At 43.2% G+C, this 27,429-nt stretch overlaps 1 protein-coding gene across 1 annotated transcript; it reads right to left on the reverse strand.

Moving 5' to 3' along the window:
* Window positions 1–1,026: 1,026 nt before the first annotated feature.
* abcd1 (ATP-binding cassette, sub-family D (ALD), member 1) lies at window positions 1,027–25,225 on the reverse strand. The gene is made up of 17 exons (XM_040022630.1): window positions 24,684–25,225; window positions 22,668–22,949; window positions 19,287–19,405; window positions 19,029–19,186; window positions 18,708–18,895; window positions 17,220–17,394; window positions 16,898–17,088; window positions 16,590–16,770; window positions 16,352–16,494; window positions 15,959–16,136; window positions 15,690–15,784; window positions 11,997–12,142; window positions 11,696–11,841; window positions 10,804–10,888; window positions 9,234–9,359; window positions 8,281–8,368; window positions 1,027–3,530 (listed from the first exon to the last, which is right to left on the reverse strand). The coding sequence occupies exons 2-17, from the start codon at window positions 22,794–22,796 to the stop codon at window positions 3,408–3,410; spliced, it is 2,271 nt and encodes a 756-aa protein (XP_039878564.1). The 5' UTR covers window positions 22,797–22,949; window positions 24,684–25,225; the 3' UTR covers window positions 1,027–3,407.
* Between the last annotated feature and the right edge of the window lie 2,204 nt (window positions 25,226–27,429).

Consider the following 27,429-nt stretch of genomic DNA (forward strand, 5'->3'; position numbering starts at 1 on the left):
GTGAAATACTTCATGCGTGGGTTTAATATGAGAAAAAAAATTTTTATTTATATGAATAAAATAGGCGACTTTTACCTCTGATACTTAAGATGGCCCAATTAAATCCACGTTTAAATAACTCAACACGTAAAGTCTTATTATTAATATTACAATGTGGGTTTTTAGCGGATGAGGATGTATCCAGATACTTTTGTTCTAATAGCAGTACTAACAAGCAAACGTGTAGTTAGTGTAGTACAGACGCATCCCTAACAGTAAATTCTCGCGTATGATGCTACATCTTGTACCCGTGTGACGTCTATTTGAAGAGTCGTGTGGTTTCCAGAGTCTCCGTAAACCACCAGTACAGTTTACTAAACCACAGTGGAGTACTTGTTATAGCAACTCTTAATTTGAAAAGCCAACAGGGATTAAACTGGTGAAACTGGGCAGAGGTAGGAGCGCTTTTAAACCACGGGCTGGCAGGGGTTAAAGGTCCGGAACGCAGTTGAGTCTCACAGGCATGTTAGTGCGTATTTCTGTTGAATGAGTTCCTTTTAAATAAGCCCGGCATCGTTTCCAGCGACGGCATGCACATACTCGCTCAGTAATCACAAACTAAAGACATCCTACGAACAGGATACACCTTCAGCACCTTTTCTAGTCCTCGTCCCTGTGATGCGTTCAAGGTGCAGATGTAACTTCATTGCGCCCGTGGTAATCAGAAGGTAGCCAGCGCGAAAAATAACGTTTGTTAATGTGCGTCAGACTCAGACATGGAGACATTTGTAAGAAAGATGAAGATGAAGATTATTTTTCAAAGGTAGGACTGCTCAGCAAATTCAATTTGATCATCTGGAAATGCAAATCTTAGTTTGTAATACTGTGAAAAAGTCTGCAGTAACATTGGACAGGCTGTGGTGTTAAGGTCAGTGTTAGCTGAGCTTCAGCGATCAATCGATATTTTGCTCACTTAAGAGGAAATAATTGATTATACTGTTTGTTGGTCACCTGATCAGAGGAAAAAACAACAACAAACAAAACGCATTAGTAAACTTTTTATTTATTTATTTTTAATAAACATCCAGACATCATCATCATGACATCACACAGCATCGTTATAATTGGATCTTCATCACCCTCCTCTTCTTCATTCTGATTGCACTGGAACATGTACTTTACATTTCTCTAAATAAAGTTTCTTTATTCAAACTGCAGCAGCAGATTATTCTGTTGTTGATCAGTGAAGCTGCTGTTTATATTACTGATTGTGTATATAATATACTGTTTATTTGTACACGCAGGAAAGGATTAAATATCACAATTAAAAATATATATAAACGACTCTGCTGTCACGTGACTGCTTAGCAGTCATGTGACTCAGCTGATCCTTTTCTGTCAAATCTGCTGCTCCTCTCTTTGTTCTCAGTCAGCTGACGGCTGCTGTCAGATCAGTGTTTACGGTCCTTGTCTTACTGTCTTTGGAGAACCAGCACAAACTTCACAGGTTTAAAAGGCAGATGTTATCCAGTGTAGCCCCACCCACAGCCTCTGACATCAGTGGTTCCCCCAGTGGAACTCTTATTTTTCTGGAGCTATACTGGTACTGTTTGTTTTTCTGTTGTTGTTGTTTTTTTTTCTTGTTTTTTTTGGGGGGGGGGGGGGTTAGGACCAGCACACAGTTGGTGGAATACAGGTCAATGGCATATATGGATAAACTGATCCTCACCTTTCAAATTAAAAGTCTGTTTACAAAAGCAGCTTACTTGGCCCAGACTGTTTGGCGAGTGGTTGCTTGTAGTATCTAAATGAAACTGGTTTAAAAAATGTATACAGTGCTGCACCAAAAACCTCTCAGATTTCTTTGGTCACTAGCAGACTGCGACAGACGGATGTAGTTTGCATGGAAGATGGCAACCTGTCTGCAAACACTCACCAACCACTCACTAACAGAGACCGCTCACCTTCAAAGTAAAAGTTGCACATTTTGAAACATTTGTTTCACCAATAAGGCACAACTTTTACTTTGAAGGCAAATTGGTCTCCGCCTCTGAGTTGCATTTCACCTCCCCTCAGTGTTTAGCGAGTGTTTGCAGACAAAACGGCATCTTCTATGCAAACTACCAGCAACTGCAGCACTCTGGCAGCGACCAAAGCAATCACTAAGTTTTTAATGCAGCACAACTACACAACTACCATACTTGCAAGCTGGTCGAGGAAAGCATATTTTTCCTAACACAGGCTACCAGGTGATCAAGACCATTTATCAAGTTGTATAAAAACCTGCTGTTTCTATACAAGAATACTTGAGCTATCAGCAGAAAAAACCTCCTCTCACCTCACCTGGACCACTTCAGGCTGACAGCCAACCTGTCATAGCCTCACAATGCAAAGCGCTCTAATGTGACTGCTGTGGCGATTTCTTATTGTAAATAAATGGTAAATGGCCTGTATTTGTACAAGCGCTTTATTAGTCCCTAAGGACCCCAAAGCGCTTTACACATCCAGTCACTCACCCATTCACACACTGGTGATGGCAAGCTCTAGGTGCTTATTTATTCCAGCCAACTAATGTATGTAAACAAGGTTACATAACAGTAGAAACGAGCCATTTAAAATAAGCGAGATAACCAATCAGGACAGGAAGTGCTTCGTAAAAAACAGGCCAACTGATCATGGGCGTCTTTGAGAAACAGCAGCTCTGACAGCAAACCGGCAGTGCTCACGAGATAAAATTTAAAAACAAACTCACAGTTAAAACTCACTTCAGTCATACAATTTACCTGCTTAGCATGTGTGTGTGTGTGTGTGTGTGCGCGCATGTTTGTCCATCTTTGTGTGGCCCATCCATCAGGCACACTGCAATATGAGGACATTTCTGCATAGCAAAAGGTTTTCATGCACAGTGATGGAATTTCTGTAATAAGAGGACAGTTCTGAATTACAAGGACATTTTGGAACACTTTGAACTATACTGGGATTTCTACATTATGAGGGCACTTGTGCTTTCTCAGAGCATTTACATCTCTGTATTATGAGGACATTTCTGAACTCTAGTGAGACGTCGACATTTTGAGGTAATATTAGGCTACTTTTTAATTCTGAGGATATATATATATATATATTTTACTTTGAGGACACTTCTGAATTGTAAGGACATATCTTCACAGTGAGGACATTTGTGAATTATGAGGACATTTCTGCATTTTGAGGACACTTTGGGGATAATTCTGCTTTACAAAGGCATTTGTACATTTTAAGGGTATTTATAACATGTGCGGTCACTTCGGCTCTCTGGGGACTTTGTGTCCAGTGCACATTACAGGAGTTACATCAAGTCAACGCGGGGCCCTACAAGTAAGGAATACAAACGTGTGTGTGCGTTTCTCTCAATGCTAACCAGTAAATAAAATCATCAGTGTGTAATCTCAGGAGGCTAGCTTCTCTTCTTTCTCCCCTTCGGCCTCCCCCAACAGGACACACAGCTCTGAAAGTCTCTGCTGCATCTTAGGAATTCCCAGCAGCTGGTTCTCCAAACGATGCTTCTCCTCCTGAGACACAGCACATCACAGAAACCACAAACACAGACACATAGAAATACAATGAATATATTATGTTTACTTTTCTCTGAATATTGCTGTTACAGGTGTTGCATTTGTTTGTTTTCGCTAAGCTTCCTGTCACTCTTAAATCCGCCGGTGTCTGTACTTGTACCTGAAAGCTCTGTTTCCTGATTCAGCAGCTTTATCCACCATTACTACAAACAGCATCTAGAATTATAATAACTTTGGTTATTGCGTGTTTGCTTCCTTAATGTGGCCGCCTGTTCCTGGTTGATACCCCAGCTAAACAATAGTCATTAATGTTTACTCTACAGGCAAAGAAACAACTGACTGCAAGTCAATGGAAGACGAAAATATGACGCTACAAACTGAAGCCTGACACTCGACGCTGCGTGATGCATCACAACTTCATGTTAACATACCACAACTTTTTAGCGCTGTTATGATGCGATGGAGCCTTGTGAAGAAGCTCAAGACTGTCATAGTTACTCACGAAATACTAAATTTATCAAAACAAAGAAACACGAGGAAGCATTACTACAAATGTGTACTGCCACTCGCATGTCTATGTGGCTGGGAGCCAGCTGATGTGTGATTTATAGTTCTGCGTTTAATCTAGACTACACATGTAGCACACGCTGTTGTTTATACTTGTTTCTCGTGTGCTTGTGTCTCTCTACACTTTCACAGCCAAAACACGAGCTCATGGTTGGATTTCTCTCCTCGAGCTGATCCATTCTCTTCCAGAACAGGAGGAAAAAATGCAGAAATAAAATTGTAAATAATGGCACGTACATTACATTGACATCTGTGAACGTAGCATAATGCACAGAGTGAAACGGTAAGTGGTCCAATCTTTACCTCCACTTTGCTCACAGTAAACTTGTCTGACACAAGAGTTCATTAACAATGTTTGCATCCTCGGGCCTTTATCAATACACCCGGCTGGGACCTCACCAGGCTGCTTAGGGTCAGCTCAGGCATGATCGATACGTTCTTAAGGACTCTAATCACACAGCTCTGCTACTGCTGCTGAGTATCTCGGGCGTGAACACTAACACAGCGTTTTTTAGTGAGTGCAGTGAAAGTAATAGTGTTACAGAAATTACCAGAATCACACCAGAGGAGACTGTATCAGATCCTTCACCTGGTATCAATAATACAACTATCCAGCAGGTATTTTCCCGTAAATACCAGGATGTAACGATAGGCCATCTGTTATCCTGGAACGCCTTCGTCCGTGGGGACGAGTACACAGATTGCTTTTTTGTTATTTCTGCAGTTCAATCAGTGTAATGTGTATACGCCGAGCCTTTATTTCCTTTCGTATTTGGCAGCAAACACGACGCGCGATGCTAAATCGTTGCATGGATCCTCGTGTGATATGACCGCTGATGTGCTGGTGCTTAATATCAATATTTTTACATATTTTAGCCGCTCTAAGCGGTAATGACTTGAGTACCTGAAGTCAGTACTTCACCCGAGCTCCTCACATAAGTGAGGGTAAAATAAACAAAGTCACCAACGTGCACTGAAGAACAAGAGACCCGTTTGTGCACCAGTCAATCCTATAATTAGATACTGTGTTTAATCGCAGATTAAGTGTGCGATGATGTGCTTGAATCCTGCTGCTGTGTTTGTGTGTTAAATATATGTATCTTTGTCTGATTGTCCTTATTATAGTTTTCTCTGTGAAGCTGCAGGCTGAGCATCGTCATCACTGCTGAGGTGTTGGGATCGACCCCTGAGGAGATGAAGTCTGTTAGACTTCCCGCAGAGTAGATCTGTGTGTTCTTCCCACAGCAGCTTCTGCTCAAACCTGTTTTCACTGTTTCAGGTGAAGCTGAGCAGGTTAACAAGCACTTCATGCTCTGGATTAATAAACTCTACCTTCAAATCTGGAGGCTAATGATAAACTGCAGCAGCCCTGCAGCCACTAATGATCCGTCACATGACAGAGAGGAGCCAGCTGACTGGCTGCTCTCACTCTCCTCGCCGCTTCCGCGCTTTGACCTCACTCGCTCACACATCATGTGCCGCAGGCGTGTTGTTGTGGTGCTGATGGTTACCACAGTAACCGCTGCATGCGCAAAGGCAGCAGTCAGAGGGGTCGCGGTAATTTTAGCGTGTTTACGAGTCAGGAGGGTTCAGTGATCAGCTCCGCTCTCTCTCCTCGGCGCAGCGGGATGATCACAGCAGGATGTGAACATCGCTTTCACGGAGTTACAGATGCTGAACGCCCCGTAAGTGACGCCGGGGGGTCGTCCTGCGGGTACGAAACAGAAACGCACTGACAGAACTGATCCAGCAGCTGCTAACGGCTCACAGTCAGGACGCTGAGCTTGTTTAACTCCTGCAAAGAGTTTAGGTTTCTGTTCGCGCGGTATTGAGCTGTGTGTGGGTGTTCCAGTGACAGCCCTAAGTATCGCACCAAAGCCCCTCCCCTGTGCGAAATAATTATATTCTAAAAATCTGAACCGTATAAATTTCTATAAAGCTATCATCAGGCCTAGTTTTTCTTTTTATTGTGAAAGCCATCAAATCAACCTTTCACCTAACAAATCCCATCATGTGACCACGAAACTGAGAGAAGGGGAAGCATTTCAATGAAACTCTGCCGAGGAGTTTGCAAAGCCACCGTGCACTCTGACCCCCGATAACAAGACGCAATCTTTCAGAAACAAGTCATCCACATGATGTTGGACACGTGGCAGGTTTTAGAGATATTTCTGCCAAACTTGGAGATGCTTTTGGTACATTTCTGTCTTTAAAAGCAGTAAAAAACTTCCCAAAATGAACTGAGGTCATCAACAAAATATGCAGAAACGTCTGAACTGTGTAAAAGCTTAAAGTCTGCAAATGATAATGACCTCTGTTAACCCTGCATAACGAAGGGAGAACCGTTTAGATCCCACGTATAAGAGGAAACTGTCTAACAACGGGGCACCACTGATCATGATCCTTCATGTTTCTCCACTTTCTGTCACATTAGGAGAAGCTGTTAGAGTCCAATGAGCCCATAAAGCTGCAATAAGTGATCTCAATGTAAAAATAAGTCAAAGATACCTCTGAGATTCAGTTTAATTAAAGGAATTCATGACCCATTGAGCAGAGCAGCCTTGCTGTTCTGTATGTATTAAGCAGTGAGCTGTTATTAGAATTCAGCTTGCAAATGGCCAATAAAATAAAACGTCCAGTTATGAGTAAAGATGAAGTGACCGTGTAGCCTCTGTGTTTTGAGCTCTGTGGTTGCAGATAAATGTGGGTTTCCAAACCTGAACCTGTGCGGTCCTCTGGCCTCTGCAAACACAACAGACTCCGATTTACATACAGAGCGGGGAGCTGGGATTACAGGGGTCACTCGAGATGACTTTTATATGTATGAACAGCTATTTATAAAGTTACTTTGACATAATCTTGACTCTATGCAAAGTGATTTTCCTGCTGGTGAAGTTTGGGATACTACGCCTCCTATAGAGCTTCTCAAAGGACACGTGGAATATGACAAAATAATTTTAATGTTAAATTTTTTGCTGAATGTTTTACATTGTACGTCTCAGGCTCGGACTCAAAGGTCTCCTTCATCACAGTGGGAGATGCAGCACCGGCCGAATGATGAAGAATATTGAGACCGACTCGCTGTTTAATCCCCGTAAGCAGAAGGCAGTGGGCGACTCCGTGGCGCGTTTGATCACCTTTGTTTTACCTGTGTATGTTTTAGCCTTTGATCTCGTCACCCACTGTTATCTTCCAGACTCTTCGTGTTATACGTTTTGTCTCTGCTGAACACTGATTGTCGTCCCCTCCCATCCTGTTGCGTATAAAAGCTTTTTCGGTGGTTCGGGGTCAGCGTACCTTCCCGTGGCCACTCTCACAGCAACACCAACAAGCCCAAAGTTTGAACACACACGTTAAATATCAAAACTGTGTGTGTGGCAACAATCGACAAACGCTAAATTCTGCTTTTTAGCTAACAGAAGATGAGAGCTGCTGTTCATACTCTGAGACGTTTGAGTTTTAACACTTTAGTTTGGATCCAAATGAACACAAATAACTAACAGCTCAGTGGAGTTTAATGGCTTCATTGTTGGCTGAAACCAACTGTTTTTTAATGTGCACTATCATATCAAATCATATGTGTGCGTTTCATATTGATCACTCTTTTAATAAAAGCACTCTTGGCATGTCGCCGTGTCGTCATCCAGCCTAAATGTGCAGCAATGTTATTTGTGTAGCTCTAGAGTCCAAGCGTGGTAATCCAGCATAAATTAAAGATCTGACAAGTTATTTTCCACATGCAGGTGTGCTGAAGTAAAAGCATAATGCGGCGTCGCATTAGAAAGAAGTAATCACAGCTTTTCTGGCATTTTTGCAAGAGACTGATGACAGCACTTTGAGATGCTTTTCTCTTTCGTTCCACAGCCATTCCTGACTAAATCCTGATCTGTGCTGTATTACTGAAGGAAAATCAGAGACAGCTGCATTCACTTTAAGCTGTTTTAATGCTTATGGATCAATAATAAGCACATTTAAGCCGGGTTTTTGTGCCTTACAGCTAAGTTTAAGTATAAATCTTACAAACAGACCTGAACAAGAGCCACTGGGGGCTGGACCCTCCAAACAAACTGCGCACATCTTTTTTGTTTCTAACATGACACGGTCTCACAGCAGCACACGCTCAAATAAAACACCTGCTGCCGGGGACCAATCATAGAGCTCGAATTAAACACACACAGACCTGCAGGGAGAGGCGCGTGGAGGCATCCAGAGGTTCAAACCTCCACCCTCCTTCTCCATCGAACTGCAGCAGGTGAGAGTGGTACTTCCTGTGAGACAGAGGAGGAGAAGATTAGTTGGAGGGTGTGGCAGCCGGCAGCAGCTCAGAGCTATGCTGCCCCCTGCAGGCTGAAAATAAAATTAAATAAAACCTGAGTTCACTCCTGATCTTTGAGTCACATGAGTCACGTAGTTTTATCTGCAGTTTTGGCATCTCGAGTTTCACTAATCTGTGGATTTCAGTTTTGCTGCACGCTGTGTAAAACTTTATTTATGACATTTAAAGACTTTGTAAAGACATAAAGACAAAAAAATATTGAATGAAAGCATTTACATGTTCCAAGTCAGGAAACATCACCTTGAAAAGTGTTTGAATGTCATTGTTGTTTAGAAATTGTGCAAATTTAACCCACAGAAGTTAACCTGATGACACAGAAGCAGCAGAGATGACAGACTCAGCTGGCATCTGATCTTTTAGAATACCACGCTTTCATTTTGCCACCATGCTTGTTTCTTTTGCGTCTTGAATGCAAGACATGAGAAATAATCCACAAAATTCAAATAAACGTGTAATAGGTGACGTCTCAGTTATAACACACTCTCAAAGAGCAGTCACAGATATGATCATTTTCAGACTGCAATAAAAAACATCCAGCCACATTTTAAGAGTCGCCCTCTCTTTCATGAGCACTCACAGTGTAACTGTTGTCTTTGGACTCACATGATGCTGGAAGCTTCCCACATGACCAATGACACCTTTTTACTTTTAGTCCTAGCAGCAGTACCCCTCAGCCTCCTAGCAGATTACAATTTCAAAACCGTTCCTCCTTCAAGATTTTCGGAAAACTTGACCTCTGACCTTGAGGTCAAGGTCACTGAGATTCTGTGTGTGTGTTTGTGTGTGTGTGTACTGACCAAAGGGAAGGCCTGTGAGTAATTGACAGCAGTGCGATCCCAGCATCCTTTGCAGCCTGGAAGATTCCTCCCTCCACGTCGATGCTCACGGCGCTCGTACACTCGTCCAGCAGAGCGTACCTTGGGCTGGGCGAGAGACATTCACAAACACACAAAGAGAGGAAAAGAGCGAGAGAAGACAGGGTGACTGTGATGGGTGCACACAGAGTCACTGTCACGCTGAGCATCTGTGACATTTGCATGCTTCCGTCTAAAACGGCTTTCTCAAAAGGCAGCTTCTATTATTTCTACGTTCTGAGTTTTTCTAGCCACCAAAATATGTCGGCATGAAAATAACATGAATTCTCTACAAACGTAAACACACATTTACCTGTACGCTAAAGTACAGTCCCATTTAAACTTCAGTTTATATCTCAGCAACACAACACGCAGACGTTTCATGTGTCACGCTGTCTCATCTTGGATAGACAGACACTTGCTCTTCTGTGATACAGAAACTTGACCTTTCACTGCAGAATTTGTACAGATTTGGGGCTAAACTGTCCTTTAATATTTGTTATTCTTCCCTGGGAAAAAATAAACACAAGAAGTCGTCAGCTGTCTGAACTGGTGCGAAATCTGTTCACGGCTCATAAACAGGCCACTTACAGTATGTTAGTCATCATAAAGGTGGCAGCAGATGAAACCATTATTTTAATAGCGGAGCATAATCTGACAGAATAAACAGAAGCAGGCCTGACGCCTGCGCTGACTGCATCTGAACCAGCTGCAGGGACGTTTCACTCTGATGGAAAACGGAAACATGTTGGTTTAACAGTGCTGAGGTGTGTAAAATAAACACGGCAGCGGTCACAGTCCTAAACAGGTCATGGGGGTGCCGATTTAACTCACCGGGTTGACCTGATAATGAATAGGCCATAATGCTAATACTGAGGCCAATAGTGAGAGCTACGCTGAAGCTCAACACGAGCACGCCCAGCGTTCAGAGTCTGCTCGAAGGGAGCGTGTCCAAGGAAATGTGGGCGTTACTGGGGTGGTTATTTTAAAGCAGCTATCTAACTGAATAGGGAGAGAGCCGTTAACTTTAATGTCAATGGTCACCAGGACCCCGTTGAAACATACAGAATCATCATGAGTCAAATCTGATTTCATATGCAAAGTTAACACATTACAGTTTCTAACGGGGCTCAGTTCAAAGCACCAACACGAGCAACGTCTCAGATCCTCCCACCCTGAGCCAAGAAACACAACAGTTTACATTATGGACAAAGCGAGCCTACACTCACCTACATACCACCTATAATGGTGTGTATATGCTACTACACAGCAGCAAACCTCTACTGCAACACCACCTCAGTTAGCATGTTTCTCGGTTCAGCTGTTGGCTGGCTCTGTGGAGGCAGAGGGCAGGTTTACCACCACCTTTACCATTAAAAACGCTTCCTTCAGATTTCTGTTCAGAACTCTTTGAGCACCTCATCGCTCTTTCATGACGTCTCTGTCCAAAGTCCAGCCCCAGCACAGCCAGATGCTGTGAGCATCCTTCACTCATTGAAGAGTGAGACCTTACCGGTGGTAGAACATCCGAGCCATCCCCATCCGCTGCTTCTCTCCTCCAGACAGAACATCTTTCCAGTCATTGACCGACTCCCAACCTGAGAAGCACATACACAGGTGTCGCCACAGCAGCACTGCATTACAACAGCTACAGATGATCCCAGTTAAACGACATTTACAATTGCGTGTGTCCATGCACCTGCAGACTGACGCTTTATGAATCCGAGCCCAAAAGGGAAATGTGTAAAATTTCCCCCCCACAGTCTTCTGGTAGCGCTGATGTACACATGATGTGTAACACTACTAATTCAGTATTTACATGTTTACTGATTGATTCCCACTCTCTAAGACATCATTTTATACGTTTTTCTACACTTTTTTTTTGCAACTAATGATAGATATGTTCATTCATTAACTTGATTCAGGTGAAGTGAAAAGCTCTCTCTGTATTTTCATGTTTAATACTGGTGACAGGTGAGCCGGTCTTTCCTAAATCCTGCCCCCTGACACATCCTGGCATCATCCTGCAGCTGCTGCGAGCTCTCAAACTGACTGCAAGTGTCAGTCAAACAGTCGAGCACCCTTCACGGCAGGCTGGGGACGGGGCACTGATTAAATATTTAGCAGAATTTGATTTGAGCATTCGAACCGGTTTGAATGTTTGTGATGGAGCGGTTCTCAAAATTAAGTGTCATATGAAGTGAAATGAGGTCGAGGCACCATTAGATGTGAAATGACTCCTCATAATTAATTCTTGGTTCAATCACCGCCCTTACAATCTGCCTCACGAGTTTCCCGTCTTCTATGTTTGTTTGTGTAGTTGAGTCTGAGTTGCTGTGGAGGTTTTTCTGCCTGTTTACTCCAAACAAAGCGCAGAGCACAGCTAAACACGCACTCGGACTGACCTCCCTCTCGGTCCATGATGTAGCGCAGGTGGACGGTGCGAAGGATCTCTTCCAGGTCTGAATCTGTGAGTCCTCTCTGAACCATCTCCTCCACTGAGTCCGGATAGATCACCTGGTCTCTGAGGGTCCCCTCTGACATGTAAGGCCTGCAAACCACACAGAACAGGAAACCACAACTGCTGTGGATCTAGGGCCTTAACTTTGTAAAACACCGACAAATGGTTGTTGGTGGTAATTGGAACCATATAAATATAAAGTGCTGAACTGAATTTGGTACTAGTAGTAGTAGTAGTAGTGTTACCTCTGTGGGATATAGAACATGTGCTCTGGCTCCGGTCTGTACAGGACTCCTCCATAAACAGGCCACAGCCCACTGAGGATCCTGAACAGGGAACTCTTCCCACAGCCGTTTGGACCGGTGATCAGCACGTTCATCCCATCGTCCACCTGAGACACACAGAGAGACAAATCCACAGGATTGGACTCGTTTCTGGAAAGGTGTCTCCAAGTCTTTACAGAACATATGTGCACAGACGCCTGTACTGCAACGCATGATTTAGGAGTTAAAGATGTGAGATTACACCCTGGGTTTTAAATATGACAAAGGGGTTTACTGAGGCAAGCCAGGCCTGCAAAGCCATGAAAACATGGTTTGGACTTGACCTGCTCTGAGAAAACAGCTCAACAGATGAACGTCTGCAGAGCGCATCTAAAGGCTGTTGAGCATGAATGGAAAATACAAGTTCTCATTGTTTTCTGTAGCTGTGTACTCCAGATACTAATTAAAGCACTAAAACCTTGCACTTGTTGGCACTAAACTTGCAAATAATCCTTCTCACTGGCTTGTATTCAGTTATTATTTGTTCTTTACTTGTTCTCCACACTGGCTGCAGCTGAAAGAACGAGGCTACGGCTAATAAGCCTGTTAGCAACAGCAACAGATTCATTTAGCAGGCTGTGGTGGTAAATACAGTCGGATCGACCTTGTCTTAAAGATGAGGCGGTGTTATAAAAGTCAGAATTTTTTCTTTGTTTTTACTGATTAACTACCCAACTAATTACTTCCTACAGCACAACTACTCAACAGCACAGACTCCTTATTTATGTAGTGTTGAGCTACGGCTGAAAGTACCACAGACACCTCCACAGAAACCTGTTTTTTTTCACCGACTGTGTTTTATCGTAGTGCCCAACCCCCACGTATTAAAATAAAAAGTATTACAAAATGTATCCCGTGTGATCTCGATGTGTTCCCCACATGAAGGCTGATAACGTGTCCTCGTGTGTATAATTAAGAGAGAAGCTGTAGCTTCTCTTCTCACTTGGTGAAACGCGGGCAGCAGACAACAAAGAGTCGGCACTGTGAAGATAATCCTTTGTTGACAACAATTATGGCCATTACTGTAACTGCAATCAAAGCCTTTGTGGGTACAAACACCAGGTGTACAAACCACCTGTACAACAAGCTTTTGCCTAATATGAGAAGCATGCGAGCTTGGTTTGCTATTATCTTCAAATTTGGCAGATTCTCGTAAGCTTGTACGAGAACCACCCCCCCACCTTCCTTCTGCAAACCTGCAGACGGCACGGGTGCGTCTAAAGCAAGGGTGTGCAGTAGCCTCCTGACACTTCAAAACATGTAATTATGTTTATTCCAGCATTGCACTGAAGCACAATTCTGATAACTTTGCAATTCGATGTCGTGCTTTTGTTCTGCTTCTGCTCCACAGCGTAAATGTTTAAGCTTTGGTTAAGTATTATTGTGGTAGTTTAGATTGTTAATATAAAATACAAATCTACAAACATGTAAAGTTTATTTCAGTTCAGTAAAAACACCCAAGGACCCACCTGGGGCAAATACATACTGGATTATTAACCATAGGTCCGGATCTTTTACCAGCTTTAATTCTTGGCTCTGGCTACAGCAGCTGCCTTTCTTTTAGCCTAGATTATATTTTTAAATCCCTCACATTTGTTTAGTTCGCTGCTGTTTCATGCTACGTCTGTCCTTAGCTTAGTGTGGTTGTGTTTGTTGGGTTTAGTTAAGCCAAAAACAGCTCAAATCTATCCTAAGCTTGCTGATGCTGAATTCGTTCCCTGAGCAGGCCCCCGTGGTGCCTGTAAACATGTGACTGAATCTCGGAGGCCCCTCCTCACAACAACACACTGAAAGAAGAGACCAATCAAAGCACAGGCTGTGAGAGCAGAGAGGTCAAAGGTTAAGAACCAGACAACAGAGAGGAGTTTCTGTGTCCATCAATGTTCCTCTTCTTCCCCTCTATGTTTCCATCTCTGCTGCTTCTTCTTCTCTCATCCTCTCGTACTGAACACAGGAACCTCATTCTATGCCGCGAGCACGCACAAACACACAAAGTAACACACTCTCTCACTGTTTCGGCACATGCTAATGAGCGATGACCTCTGACCCCAGGCGCATATGGAAAGAATGAGCCCAATCCCAATGTCCACAGACTCACAGTCTTTGAGGCTTGCTCCCGCAAAGGCAGCGAGGGTTCGGTGTCTGACGCCCAGTGTCAAACAGGCTGCAGGAGGGATGTTTGGTAGAAATTTTGAGCCCTTTATTCATTCTTTTCTGTAATTGCTGCAGACTTTGCCTGAGGGAAATTACCCACAGTTCACAGCGCTGTGGCGTTAAACACGGAGGCTGCAGGGGATGCTTCAGAGGAAAAACACTTAATCAAGAAAGCATCGGCGGATCAGCCAGACTGAAAGTTACGAGTACAAATATGTTTACACAGAATTAGATGAATGCCGTGTTTGTTGCTTATTCTTTTTCATTTTTGCTCAATTATGTTTTGACTATACTGAGAAAACTGATTATATAACTGTTTCTTCTCGTCCCATCTGTAAGAGGAGAGCTAGGAAGAAGCATATTCAGTGCGGCTCGTCACTCCCATATCTGTCAGACGTCCATCATTACACCCCTTCTCTGCTCTATGCTCAGCTTCTCCTGACTGCTCCTCACTTCAGACTTAACACCAAGGGTGCCGGAGGACTTTAGCTGTGCCGCACCTCATCTTTCAAACCTATCAACACTTCACCTTCGTTAGACAGACTCTCGGACAAATCACAGCTCAGAATCGATCTGTTTTCATCAGCATATCAACTACAACCATCTAGTTTCATATCATTCACAATCATATTATTCCAGGATTTCAAATCCTTTTTATTACTGTTCTTGTTAGTTTTGTGTTGTAAGGTAACATTGTTTTTAAGGGCTTTGAAATGTGCCAAGAAATTATTATCATTAGTAGTAGTATTACTATTATCATTATAATCATTATTATTATTATTATTACTATGTGCAGAAAGTAAAAATACATTTGTGTGTCTGTAAAGCGAGCATGTACAGTTGACTTCCTTTAAATCTGTGATGGTTTTGTGCTTAATCCAAATAAGGACTGGACTGCAGCAGTGCCACCATGTGGCCACAAATGTTAGCTGCACACTGAGGCGACACTGACCACACTGAGGATTCATGGTTCGGATCGTAACAGACATTAAATTAAAAATAAATAAAAGGAAAAGCCCACAGCAACGTCCTCTGCTACAAAGAAAGGTCAACATACCCAGGATATCTTTGCATTATTTGGACTCACTCATGCTAACGCTGGCAGTCTGGAGCTACTGTATTAATACATTTTAGCCTTGGCTTCATCTACCTGCAGTCGATATGAAGGCCTCAAGTACAAATAAGTGTCTTAATTTGTTTGGTTATGCTTACAGAACAACAACATTATTGTAAAATTGTTTGAACACAAAAGGTTGAAAAACAAAACAAGATACAACAGGTTCGCAGGTTACCATGGCGATGTACCCCACTAAGAAGTGAACCACCTTCATAGTAACAAAATGTCAAGGATAACCCTGAAGTCACCTGGATAAGCTCAAAGCTGGTTCAAAGTACAGGCCTTTGGTGTGTGTGTGTGTGTGTGTGTGTGTGTGTGTGTGTGTGTGTGTGTGTGTGTGTTACCTGGATATTCAGACAGGATACTACTACATCTCCGGTAGGCGTGATGATTGGCAGGTTCTCACAGCGAATCCCCTTTTCCACACTGATCACCTGACCTGTACACAACACAACAGACAAAACAGCTGTCTCAACTTCCTGTTTGGAGTTTGTGTGTGGGCGGGGTTTTGCCCTTTAGTGACTGAAGCGACAAATGACACCGGGCCAAAGATAACCCAGCTGAGAGTTTGGGAGTAAAGTGCTGCAGAGGTGTTACATGATACAAGACTCACCTCTGATCTGTAGCGGACCACAGACTCTCTGCCCGTGTTGAACTGCTCCTCCTCCTCCATCAGCTGTTAACTCCTCCTTCTCTCTGTCTGCGGAGCGGCGGTAGATCCCCTGATTCACATCTTCAAACACATCCAACATCTCAGAGACTCGAGCAGTGTAACCTGCCAGCTCCGTCACCTGCACAGCAGTCAGTCGTCAGTGTGCATCATTTAAACATCAACATGGCATGAAGGAGAAAGGGAGGAAACACAAGGTGAAGACTGGAGGAAGACGAGCAGAAGAAAGGAAGTGATAGTCTCCCTCCAGCAGCTGCCTTCTTCAAATACTCCTCTGTTAACCATCAGCCAGAGAATCAGAGGAGGTGAAAAAGAGGAGGAACATGGCGTGCATACCTCCTTGTAGGAGCTCATGATTCTCTCCACGGCGTCGGCTGCAGCGTTCAGGAGGTTCCTGGCTGTGGTGAAGGCCTGCGTCCTTTCACTCACAAGCTCCTCCTCCTTCATCACCATGGCAGCCTGCTTCACCTCCTCCGAGTCTGAGCACATCACAGGTCAAAGGTGAAACAGCTGAACGCCATACTCGCACCAGACTCGCTGTGATACTGTACACCGATAACAGGAGTGTGTTTACCGTGTTCAGCGTATCCGGTGGCGGTGATGATGGGCACGGCGACCATCACCAGGCCGGAGGCGCTCCACACGTACTTCATGAGGAACTGTTCCAGCATGATGTACCAGAGGCGCTTCAGCAGGATCTGATGGATCTGAGAGGACAGAGACGTGTAGCTCCTCCGCAGCTGGGCCAGCTCCACCTACAAATCAAACACACCCAAACTCGCATGACCATCACAGACATGGCGATCTCCATCCACAAAGTTTAACAGTAACCTACCTGTCATTCAAACTGATCACTTCTTAAAACATCGGTGTTTTTTTTACCTTGTGTCCTCCATAGAAGGCAATCTCCTCTGAGTTGGTGATGATTCGTGAGTGCATGTAACGCAAGTCTCCTTTCCTCTTCGCCTCCTCGGCCACAAGCTTCCCGAATCGAGGCGAACAGGAGCGCAGGACTTTAGCCGTGAGTGCTACGACCAGGCCGGCGATGACCGACGGCCACGTTGTGTTTGCTCCTGCAGAAACATGTAGCGCAGACACGCTGTTAGAACAACCTCAGCCTCAGTCAAAAATAAGCATTAATTACAAGCAACACACCAATGTGTTCACATCATGCGTGAAATCATTTGGCGCTAACATAAGCAACCTTTGGAGTGGGCGGTGCGTATCAGCGTGTAGCAGGTGACGATCACGTCCAGGATGGGTTTGGTCAGGTTGGAGTAGAGGTGAGCGACGGAGGCCGAAAACATGACGATGTCCTCAGTGAGGGACTGATCGGGATTGGACAGACGCCCGTCCATGTTGCTGACTCTGTAGTAAGTCTGCAGAGATCAACAAGTTCACCAATCAGAGTATAAATAGGCCAAAAATAAGCATCAGACTAATGATCAGAACATACAAACTTCAGAACACTCAGTGGATGAGATAACAAAAGATAACAAAAAGGCCACAAAGATCATCCTCAAGTGGGACACATGCAACTATAATAATGGGTCAAAGATTAGCTTGTAACTGATTGATAACGGATGATGCGGAAGATAAATGACATTCACTGTCAGAAAACGTTCTGGAGATTTGCTGCAGTACCTAGTTGAGCCACCAACTGTTCAGTGAGGCAGCGCTGCAGCTGTCCCTGCTAACCTTCCTTAAGGGTAACATAAATAGAGCTTCTCCCTGCTGTCCAAGTAAGGAAATCGTGGCCTGCTGGGCTCTGCGGACTGTCTTGTTCATGAACTTGGCAGCAGAAAGGTGTGAAACATGTGCCTGACAGCTGTTCAGTTCACAAACTAGTTCCACAGAAAATGTGAAGATTTGCAGATAATCTAAGTCACATTTAATTAAAAGTAGCACAAACACAAAATCACAGATCCTGAAACAGGAGAAATACTTCCATTTCTTTCTTTTTTTTCTTTGATGTTAGCAGCAGGGGAAGGTTTCTCACTGCGTCTGCTTTTAACAACACTCATTAAGTGTTTGGGAACCGAGGAGTCCAGCTGCTGTTGTTCCAAAGCCAAATGTTTCCCCGATCCTGCTTAATGCTACATGTTTTCAGCTGCTCAGCAGCTCAGTTTTCTCCCAGTTCTCAAAGGTACAGACTCGTTTATGGAGCCATGCTAATGGGATATGTGCAGAATACGTATTGGTATTGTCTCGCCTGAAAAAATACAAAAAGGAGGTTTGGATGGTAGCACATGCTGCCTTATAATCTTCACATATCACTCAGCTTTAATAGTGCTTTTACAGACCACCAACTTACCCATGCACTCTAACTGATATCAAACCGAACGCCCATTTTTAGCTCAGAGGATGCGGTGCTCATGATTCCATGTCTCCACTTCACTTCATCTTAACTGAGCTCTAGATCTGTCTGTGTTTTTTGTTTGTAAACTTCTATTTGTGGTTTCAGTGATGGATTTATGATGGACTTGTGCTTCAGTGATTTCGTTTCTGGTTTAATGAAATGCTGTGTGACAGCCTGATGGAGGTGATCAGTCATTCAGTACCAGTTTTTAGGCTCGAGGTCTCTCGAGACTGTCCCCGTCCATCTGTGCTTGAACCAGTGAAGTGTAAAAATCAGACATTAGTCCTGATAACACACCTGTCATAGCTGTTTATTTGTGTGTGTTTGTGTTACCTGATTGGTGAAATACAGCTGGTAGGAATGTTTAACCAATCGGGTCCTGAAGCTGAGGCTCAGCTGACCCTCCAGGAATCTGATGGCGCTGTTTATGAAAGTTGCAGGAACTGCAACGAGGAGCCACTTGGAGAGCTGAAGCACGAAGGCCTGAGGATCCTTCTGAACAATACACCGCACTATCACACCTGACACACACAGCAGATCAATACTGCTGATTAGTGATGATGCCAAACTAACTACGTCACCATTGATACTAAAAATATGATCAATAATAGCGATGGATAACTAATGACTTTATAGACAAACAAGGAGACAGACCGTCCAGAGACGCGACGTAAATCGACAGGAAGGTCCGGGACATCAGGGTGAGAGAGTGTAAGGCGAGCAGGGCGATCTCTGGACAAAGTAACCGTGGAAACAAGAGCTTCAGCAGCCGGGAAAGTCTGAGGAAAAAGTCCCTGTTGACCGACGGAGACCTGAGGACAGAAACACACGAGAAGTTCATCCTGAGCTCGACCCTGAAGGCCCGGAGCAGCCAGACAGGCGAGCAAACCCTCTGCCATTTTAAAAACACACCTGCTGTCACTCTTCTTCTGCTTCTTCGCTTTCTTGTTCTTCTCTCCGCCATCATCAGCAGAGCTCACTGCACCCACTGATGGATCAGATACACCCAGCTGTTTACCTGCTGCTCGCCTCTGCAAAGACAAACCCACAGTCACCTGCGCTGTTTGGACAGGTGTGAACAGGTCTGTGCAGTTCTGTTTTCAGGTCAGTTTATTCTGAGTCAGCTTCCAGAATATGTTTCCTGGTTTCAGTTTATTTTTTTTATCTCATCTTTAGTTTTCAGTGTTTTTGTGAATGTTCTTTTGATAATCCTGGGGAGGATTTGTCTGTGGATTTAGGAAGTTCAGAACAATTAATCCAAACAGAAACGTAGGCTGACTCACCTTCACGTAGACATCCCAGCCTCAGCAAACACATGAACTAATGCTTCCCTGTATTCTTCTTGCTAAACAAAGACTTAAACTAAAGGAATCTTTTGTTAGGGCTGTCACGACACCGACCACAGTTAAATTAAAATACATTTCACTGGTTCACAGTATCTCCAGTGGCTCCACAGTGTGGTGGTTTACACATGTAAACGTGTGAGAGGCTCGAGATCAGGAGGAGATAAAAATCCCTTTGAGGTTGTATCAGGAAAGGCGTTCCCTGAGAATAAGAATTTTTCCTATCTACCGAAAATATACAATAGACTCTGTGCGCCTCAGCATATGCTACTTCCGGTGGGGAAACTCCTGTAGAGCGCTTCGTTTCCGGTGTGATTTTCGCTCCTTGTTTACGGTCGGTTTTTCTAAAACAAGTCAACCAAAACGCATGAATCAAGCGGTGATTTACATTTCTCGAGATGTCTCGGGCATTTACCGAATATATCTGTAGATCAGCGGTCCCCAACCCCCGGGCCTCGGACCGGTCCGTGAGTTGTTTGGTACCGGGCCGTGAGAGTTGAGGCTCAGGTGTGAAATGTATGGTTTTCAGGGTTTTTTTGTTATCGTTTGTACCGTTAACTCTGTTTTCCTGGGTCTTTTCACGTTATGTGTTATGAATAAATCTTCTTTTTTTCGGTACCAGTACTAGTTTTATTTTGTTGTATTTATCCGCGACACCTTAAAGGCCGGTCCGTGAAAATATTGTCGGGCACAAACCGGTCCGTGGCGCAAAAAAGGTTGGAGACCGCTGCTGTAGATGATGTTCGTCGACTTGTCGATATTTTTCCCACGCCCCTCAGAGCAAAAGAGAAAAAGGATTCAAATGTTATATTTCTCAGTATTTGTGTACAGCGGTCCCTCGTTTATTACGGGTGTTATGTTCTAAAAGTAACCAGCGATGGGTGAAATCCGCAAAGTAGCCAACTTTATTTTTAACAATTAGTATAGATGTTTTAAGACTGTAAAAACCCCTCACTACACACTTTATACACTTTTCTCAGACAGGCGTGAACATTTTCACACGTTTCTCTCTTGTTTAAACTCTCAAAGTTCAAACCTTTGTAGAAAAATAAGTCCAGTATTATAGAATAAAACCAAAGATCAAACCCTGTTTTCAGGTCCAGAACATGAGAATAGAGCAGCTGCGAGATAATTCAACATCAATGAATCATTAACGAATCAACGAATCGGCGATCGATGTAGCGATTCTGTACTGTACAGGAGAGACGGCACGGAGGAGATCGACAGTGTTCTGCAGCCAATCAGGGTGCAGAACACAATGACGCATGCAAACTTGCACTAAGAAAATCCGCGAAACAGCGCAGCTGCAAAAGATGAACCGCGTTATAGCGAGGGACCGCTGTAATTTTGAAGGTAAGTCACAACATACCCTTCGTAAACACTAATGTATAGAAATCCTTACCAGCAATGATTCATTTATTTTTGTGGCTTTTTTCACGGTTTGTTAACATGCTGTGTAGGTGTGTACTTGACGAGCTGATATCAACATAACGGGGGGAAACATTTGACTATTGTTCACCTGTAGTCTGAATGCTGAACATTTGCCTGTTTAAATCATGAGACCAGTCACTATACAGAGATGTGCTTCTGAGTGTGGACGATGTGTCTTCTGCTGCAGTGATGCAGTTCTGCTTGTGTTGAGTGACGTAAACAACCGATCGATCTACACGCTTCAAACGTCAAAATTGACCATTTGATTTTTTTTATGCCACAGCAGTGGTGAGTGTTCCCACCTCTGCTCTTTGTAACTTAACGCCATCTTTCCGTTTTCGTGTTCTGGACATGATTCTGGAGTCCATCTTCGCAGTAGCGATTGACTGCAAAACAAAGCTACCGGAAATGTACAACCCCTACATGAGGTCGTAAAACTGGAAGTTAGCATTTTCTCGTGCACAGGGTCTATTAAAGAAAATATTTTATGTACTTCACTTTACTAATTGGCTACTGCCAATATGAGTGAAAAAAGCATTGATTACACCAGTATGAACAAATGTCACAGCTATAAGTTGACCCACAAACTGAAGAAACACCTGTAAGTCCAGGTGGAGGGCAGAGTAGGAGTAAAAACCTCCGGGACTGAAACATGAAGCCGACACTGAGATACCCAGAAACTGCCTTTCCTCTAACAAACGCCTGAGGCAAACTCCAAAAGGGAGTCAATCCCCATTGTCTCCTATGTTAAAATGTACAACGTTACAGCAGAAACCCACTGTAATGTAAAATGTGCCCCACCATAAGAACTGTTCAGTGGGTGAAATTTGTATAGCAGTATCTATCAGTGTCCATCTAGTGAGGTTAACATTAGGGGGTGTGGCCACTTTGATTGCCATGCACCTGCAGCTGATTGTTGTCTCACTCATTGAACTGGTCCTCTCCACCATGTTTGTAGTCTTTGTGCCTCTCAAAGCATTTTTAATGAAATAATAATAATGTCCTGCTGTGAGTTACAGACCATCCAAGATGTTTGTGACTGTCTAGAGTTTTATTGATCTGTTACTACTTAGCAATAATTAGCAGATATCCATGTTAGTGCATTGCTACGGGTCCAAAGCTAACCACAGTAACAGGTTAGACCTTTGGAAAGCAGAGAAGGGAGGAGCCGTGCCTCACGCAGCAACACAACAGCTCCAATGTGAGTGACTGAGCCTGACTAAGAGCTTGTGTGTGAGAAAAGTTGCCAGAAGGGAAGAAAACTGTTGTTAGTGACTCCGTGATTTATTGCGTCATAAATCTTTTTTAGTGCTGCGATAAACATCAAAGAGAATCTGCAACCTGAAGCTGGGCTTTTGCTTTGACTGTAAATCTTTAGTTTAGCTGCCCAACAATTTCTCATGACTAAAGTATAATTAATTTTTTTATTTCTGGTGACTAAAATAGGTTTTTTTTTCACACCTAGTTTTAATGTTTCATTCAACAATAATGACCTTTGTGTGTACAGGTGTGTGCGTACCTGCAGCCTCCTCCACACATATGGAGACAGCTTTTTGACGGCGTACGCTGTGAGCAGGACGGCCGTCAATTTCCTGAGTCTGGAGCTCCGCCTGAGCTGAGCAGGCAGCTTCTCATAGGTCAGCTGCATGCTGACAGGTAGCCGACGAACGACCAATTGATGTCCAGAAATCGCAGCGTGTCACCTAAGGTCAAACCGAACCTGATCCCAGACGGGTCCACTGTGAACCGATGCGGGTTTGTCAAGGAAACGCCATGCTGACCTCAGAGCGTGAGCCACCACCTGCACAGACAGGATCAGGTTTTAGAGACAGTTCATGCACTCCATTACACTGCAGAGTAAGCAAACAGCTGCACGGGGGCCCAACAAGGCCCTCCAAAAAAAAAACATGTGGCTGTGAATGAATGATAGGATCGCACGGCTCTGTGTTCACAATCGTGTAGTGAAAAAAGTGGTCATCAATCAATTTTTATTATATTAAAAAAAGCAAAGACATGTGCATTTGTTTTTTATTGTAATGACTGATCAACATTTCTTGCTTTGTCTTAGACTAAACCACTGCTCTGGTGGAGTCAGACCAACCAGTCTTAACTGGGAGAGCTCTTTGATTTCACCCATAAATAAAGACATTAGCAGTACAATCTGGTGCATGACCCATTCAGCAGAATTCAGGAAATTAAGGGCCTGACTCTCACAATTTCCTCCAGGACCCCCACATGAATGTGCTCCTTTCTATATTATTTACACCCGTGTGTGTCAGTGTGTAATGCAGGGGTGTCACGCATGCAGCCCAGCCTGCCAGAGGGTCTGATCCGACACCCTGGATGACTCTGCAAGGTGAGAAAATTGCAGAAAAGTCTTCAATAATTTAATCTTCTTAATGAAGTAATCTGCTGTTCTATAAAAACATCAAATAAAATTGTTACTTAGACCTAAATAACTCCACCTGAGCTTTTAAAGAGCCACTTAATTCTGTGAAGCACATGTAATGTCAGCTCGAGACCTTAAAAGGATATCCATGTTAAACATCCCCAGCTACAAAACACATTTACGCTCTGTTAAAAACATAAAATTATTCTGATGCAGAAGGAATATCAGCCAGAGGACGACCCTGGAAAGACCTTTCATATGCTATAACCTGTTTGTCCAGCCACCTGTCCCACGTGGTCCTCTGACCCTTGAGCCCTGAAAGGTAACTCAAAGTACTTTTCCCATTTTTCTCCAGTGACTTATAAGCACACAGATAAAACATGTTATACACATTAAATTAGTGCATTTTCACTGCTGAATCTATGTTTTATCTCGTGATAATAAAGCTTAAAATGAATTATAGAAAAATGAAATGTTGGCTGTAGACTGTCACACCTGCAGTGGATCTAAACCTGATTCATGTGCAGTTTAAACAGAGCTTACATGTGTTTTCAGTCCTGGAATTTTATTAAGTTATAAGGGCTCTAATGTGTTCTTGCTTGGGGGTCTCTAACTCTGAGAACAGCCATAATATGAAGGTAAAACTTTCCATTACTTCATTAGAAACGCTAAAGTTATGATATTAAAGAAATCAGCTGATTCTGGGGGATCACGTGGAGGTATTTTCAGCTTTTACTGGTTTGACACGGAATAACCCAAAGATTATTACGCAATGCTTTCATTGGCCCACGCTGAGCTGTATGTGACCATGAACTAAATCACACACCCCCACACCCCCATGTAACCTGATTTGATTAGTGTAACTTTATACGTATTATAAGTGTTGTGAGCAGACAGAAGGAATTTAGGTCTGTGATATATGTAATAATCGGACAAAATGTTGTTATATAAGGTCAGTAAACGTGCTGTGACATACTGCACACTGTTATATAACGTTAATAAACGTATAGAGATTATATAACATTAATAATAAGATCCTTGCTCTCTCTCTCTCTCGCTCATTTACTATCGACCAGGAGGACCGGCTCCACTTTAACGTCCCGCAGGTGTCCTGTCGGTGTTCCGGGTACTCTGGTAAACACTCACCCGGGTTCAGCAGCAGCAGTCGGTGACCTGTTGAACATCCACAGTCGGTGTGTCGGTGTACAGAGTCCAGCTCCGGTGTGTTAGCTCCGGTCCCCCTAGCTTCTAAGTCTCCCGTGAACACTGACCGTAACAAACGGCTAACGGCGCGCTGTCGCGCAAACTCGTTTATAACACTACTGCCGTTCGCAGAGTGTCCTGCCCTCCCGCCGAGCAGCTCTCGACCCGGACTCGAACTTTACTCCGGGCTGGGTGACCCGGCAGCGGACCCACGGTTGCTAACTGAAGCTAACTGCTAACAGGAACTTTGTTGTTTCTCTGATGTGGACATGAAAAGCGCACGAAGTTCCGGGTTAAATCGCTCCTCCTGCTTCACAGCCGCCCGGGACAGACGCGCGCACGACCCGCCGTCACTCCTCCACCAACTTCTTCTGCTACACTGAACCGGTGTGAGGACGGTCACACCGGCGGAGGCAGAGAAAAGTTCAGCATCTGTTTACCTGAGCAGCGGCCCGCGTCCGGATACCGACACAACGTGCCCTGAAGGGCGGGCCGCGTTCCGATACTGAGGACGTGACCTCCCTCTCCTCCTTCTGCTTTTATCCGAACAAAATATAAGTAGCTGCAGGGTGGTGGGGAGGGGGTGTGATATTTTATAATTAAATGAAATAAAACCTCTGATGGTTGGAGGTTAAAGTGATACATTTCAAATAAAATTATTTAAAGTTTACAAAATTAACTTCTAAATTAACAATAAAAAAAACCTTGCAAAAATTGACAAATTTATGTAAAAAAAAATACTACCAAATTTCAGACAAAAATATGGGAAATTTATAAACTAAAAGATGAAAAATAAGTTTTTGAGAAATAAATTTGCAAATGTACAATGAAAAGACCTAGCAATAATTGGAAATTTATGAGAAGAATAATGCCAAATGTCTGAGAAAGAACTGCAAATTTCTGGTGGAAAAAAATAAAATAAATAAATATATATATATATATATATATATATATATATATATATATATATATATATATTAGGAATAAACTTTTTTCTTTTTTAAAAAATATAATTTGAGTCAGAAAGCCTAAATTCTCTAAATAACTTCCACTTGATAGAAAGAACATGAATTTATACCCAGTTTCACCAGGATCTTACATTTAGATCAAAATCTCTCAGGAGACCTGCTCAGAAGTAGCAGTCATACACTGAATCATAATGAAAACAATGCACATGCAAAATTATATTCAAATATAACAAAAACAGCAACCGCCACATCCACAATTCAGCAATACCTAAAAACATGTTTGTCATGGAGGTGTCTTCCATCCTTTGTATACAGTTTATAACATAGTGATTACAAATAGCAGCAATAATGAACTTGAGCGTTCATGTACAGGTAGCTCATAGTCTTCTGCTAATTCTTTAGTTGTATTAAACAGACCTTAGTTTGAGTTAAAAGGGTTTAAGATTTCATTTAGAAACAAACAATGAACTCATTTGGTTTCTGCTTTGCATATTCTGTCACAATTACTTCCTACTGCTGGACCGCACACTAAACACATCAGCACTTTGTCAGGCAAACTTGTTCAGCTGGTTATTTATGCAAATATGTGATCAGACAATCACATGGCAGCAGCTGAATCTATTGAAGTAAGCAGATGTGGATAAGACGACCTGCTGAAGTTTGAACAGAGCATCAGAACAGGGAGGAAAGATGGCTGAAGTGACTTTGGACATGGCATGGTTGCTGGTGCCATTATTATTTAAAGATAATCATTATTTTAAAACACCACACTCTACCTGAGTGTTGTTGCTGACCACATCCTTACCTTTATCACCACAGTGTTCCCATCTTCTGATGACTGCTCCAGCAGGGTAATGCGCCGTGTCACAGAGCTCTCAAACTCCTCTCGTGAACATGACGATGAGTTCACTGCACTCAAACGGCCTCCACAGTAACCACATGTCAATCCAACAGAGCGCCTTTGGATCAGGTGACCCTGAATCCTCCCTTAGTTATGCTGCAATAGGCCGAGGCTGCTGATGCATTGAGTGTTTCTTCATTAATCACTGTGTTTTTACACCACTTTGCATTTAATTATTAGTTAGTATTAATCTCTGGTTCTCTTCCTCAGCATGTTTTTGTCTCGTCTTCCTCCACAAACCCCAACTGTTTGAACCAAATTGCTGCCCCGCCCTGAGCCTGGTTCTACTGGAGGTTTCTTCCTGTTAAAAGCAAGTTTTTCCTTCCCACTGTCGCCAAAGCGCTTGCTTATCGGGGACCATGTAATTGTTTGGGTTTTCTCTGTATTATAGCAGAGTCTACTTTACAATATAAAGTTCCTTGAGGCAGGTAAGACTGTGTCCTTAGACATTTTTTGAGTCCCTACATTGTCAGTATTATTTTACTGTGCGCGCAGTAAAGTTGTTTCAGACACACTGAACTACAGATGTCAGTGAATTTTCTTTTCTCAGATCATTGTTGGCATCGTGATGTTTGCACACTTGCATTTACTTGTGAGAAACGAGTAAAAACAGCCAGGAAACAAGAGGATCTAACACTTACTCCCCTGTGTGACTGCGCTGAAAAAAAGAAATCCAACAATAAAACACTGCAGATCTAAAGGAAGAGAAATCTTTATTTAAAAAGCACCTGCTGACAGCCTCAGGCTTTATTTACACCAAGCTTCATTTCCATCATGAAACATCAGAAAGAGTTCAGAGTGGAAAAAGTACAAACGACCA

Source organism: Simochromis diagramma, unplaced genomic scaffold (genome assembly GCF_900408965.1).
Source record: "Simochromis diagramma unplaced genomic scaffold, fSimDia1.1 OVJJ01000308.1, whole genome shotgun sequence".
Taxonomy (NCBI): Eukaryota; Metazoa; Chordata; class Actinopteri; order Cichliformes; family Cichlidae; genus Simochromis; species Simochromis diagramma.

Coding starts and splice junctions, on each gene's coding strand:
- abcd1 (XM_040022630.1), bottom strand. CDS start 22,796: ATGCAGCTGACCTATGAGAAGCTGCCTGCTCAGCTCAGGCGGAGCTCC. Junction 17,395..18,707: donor AGCTGTATTTCACCAATCAG/GTAACACAAACA, acceptor TGATCTCTGCAG/ACTTACTACAGAGTCAGCAA. Junction 9,360..10,803: donor GCTCGGATGTTCTACCACCG/GTAAGGTCTCAC, acceptor TCTCTCGCCCAG/CCCAAGGTACGCTCTGCTGG.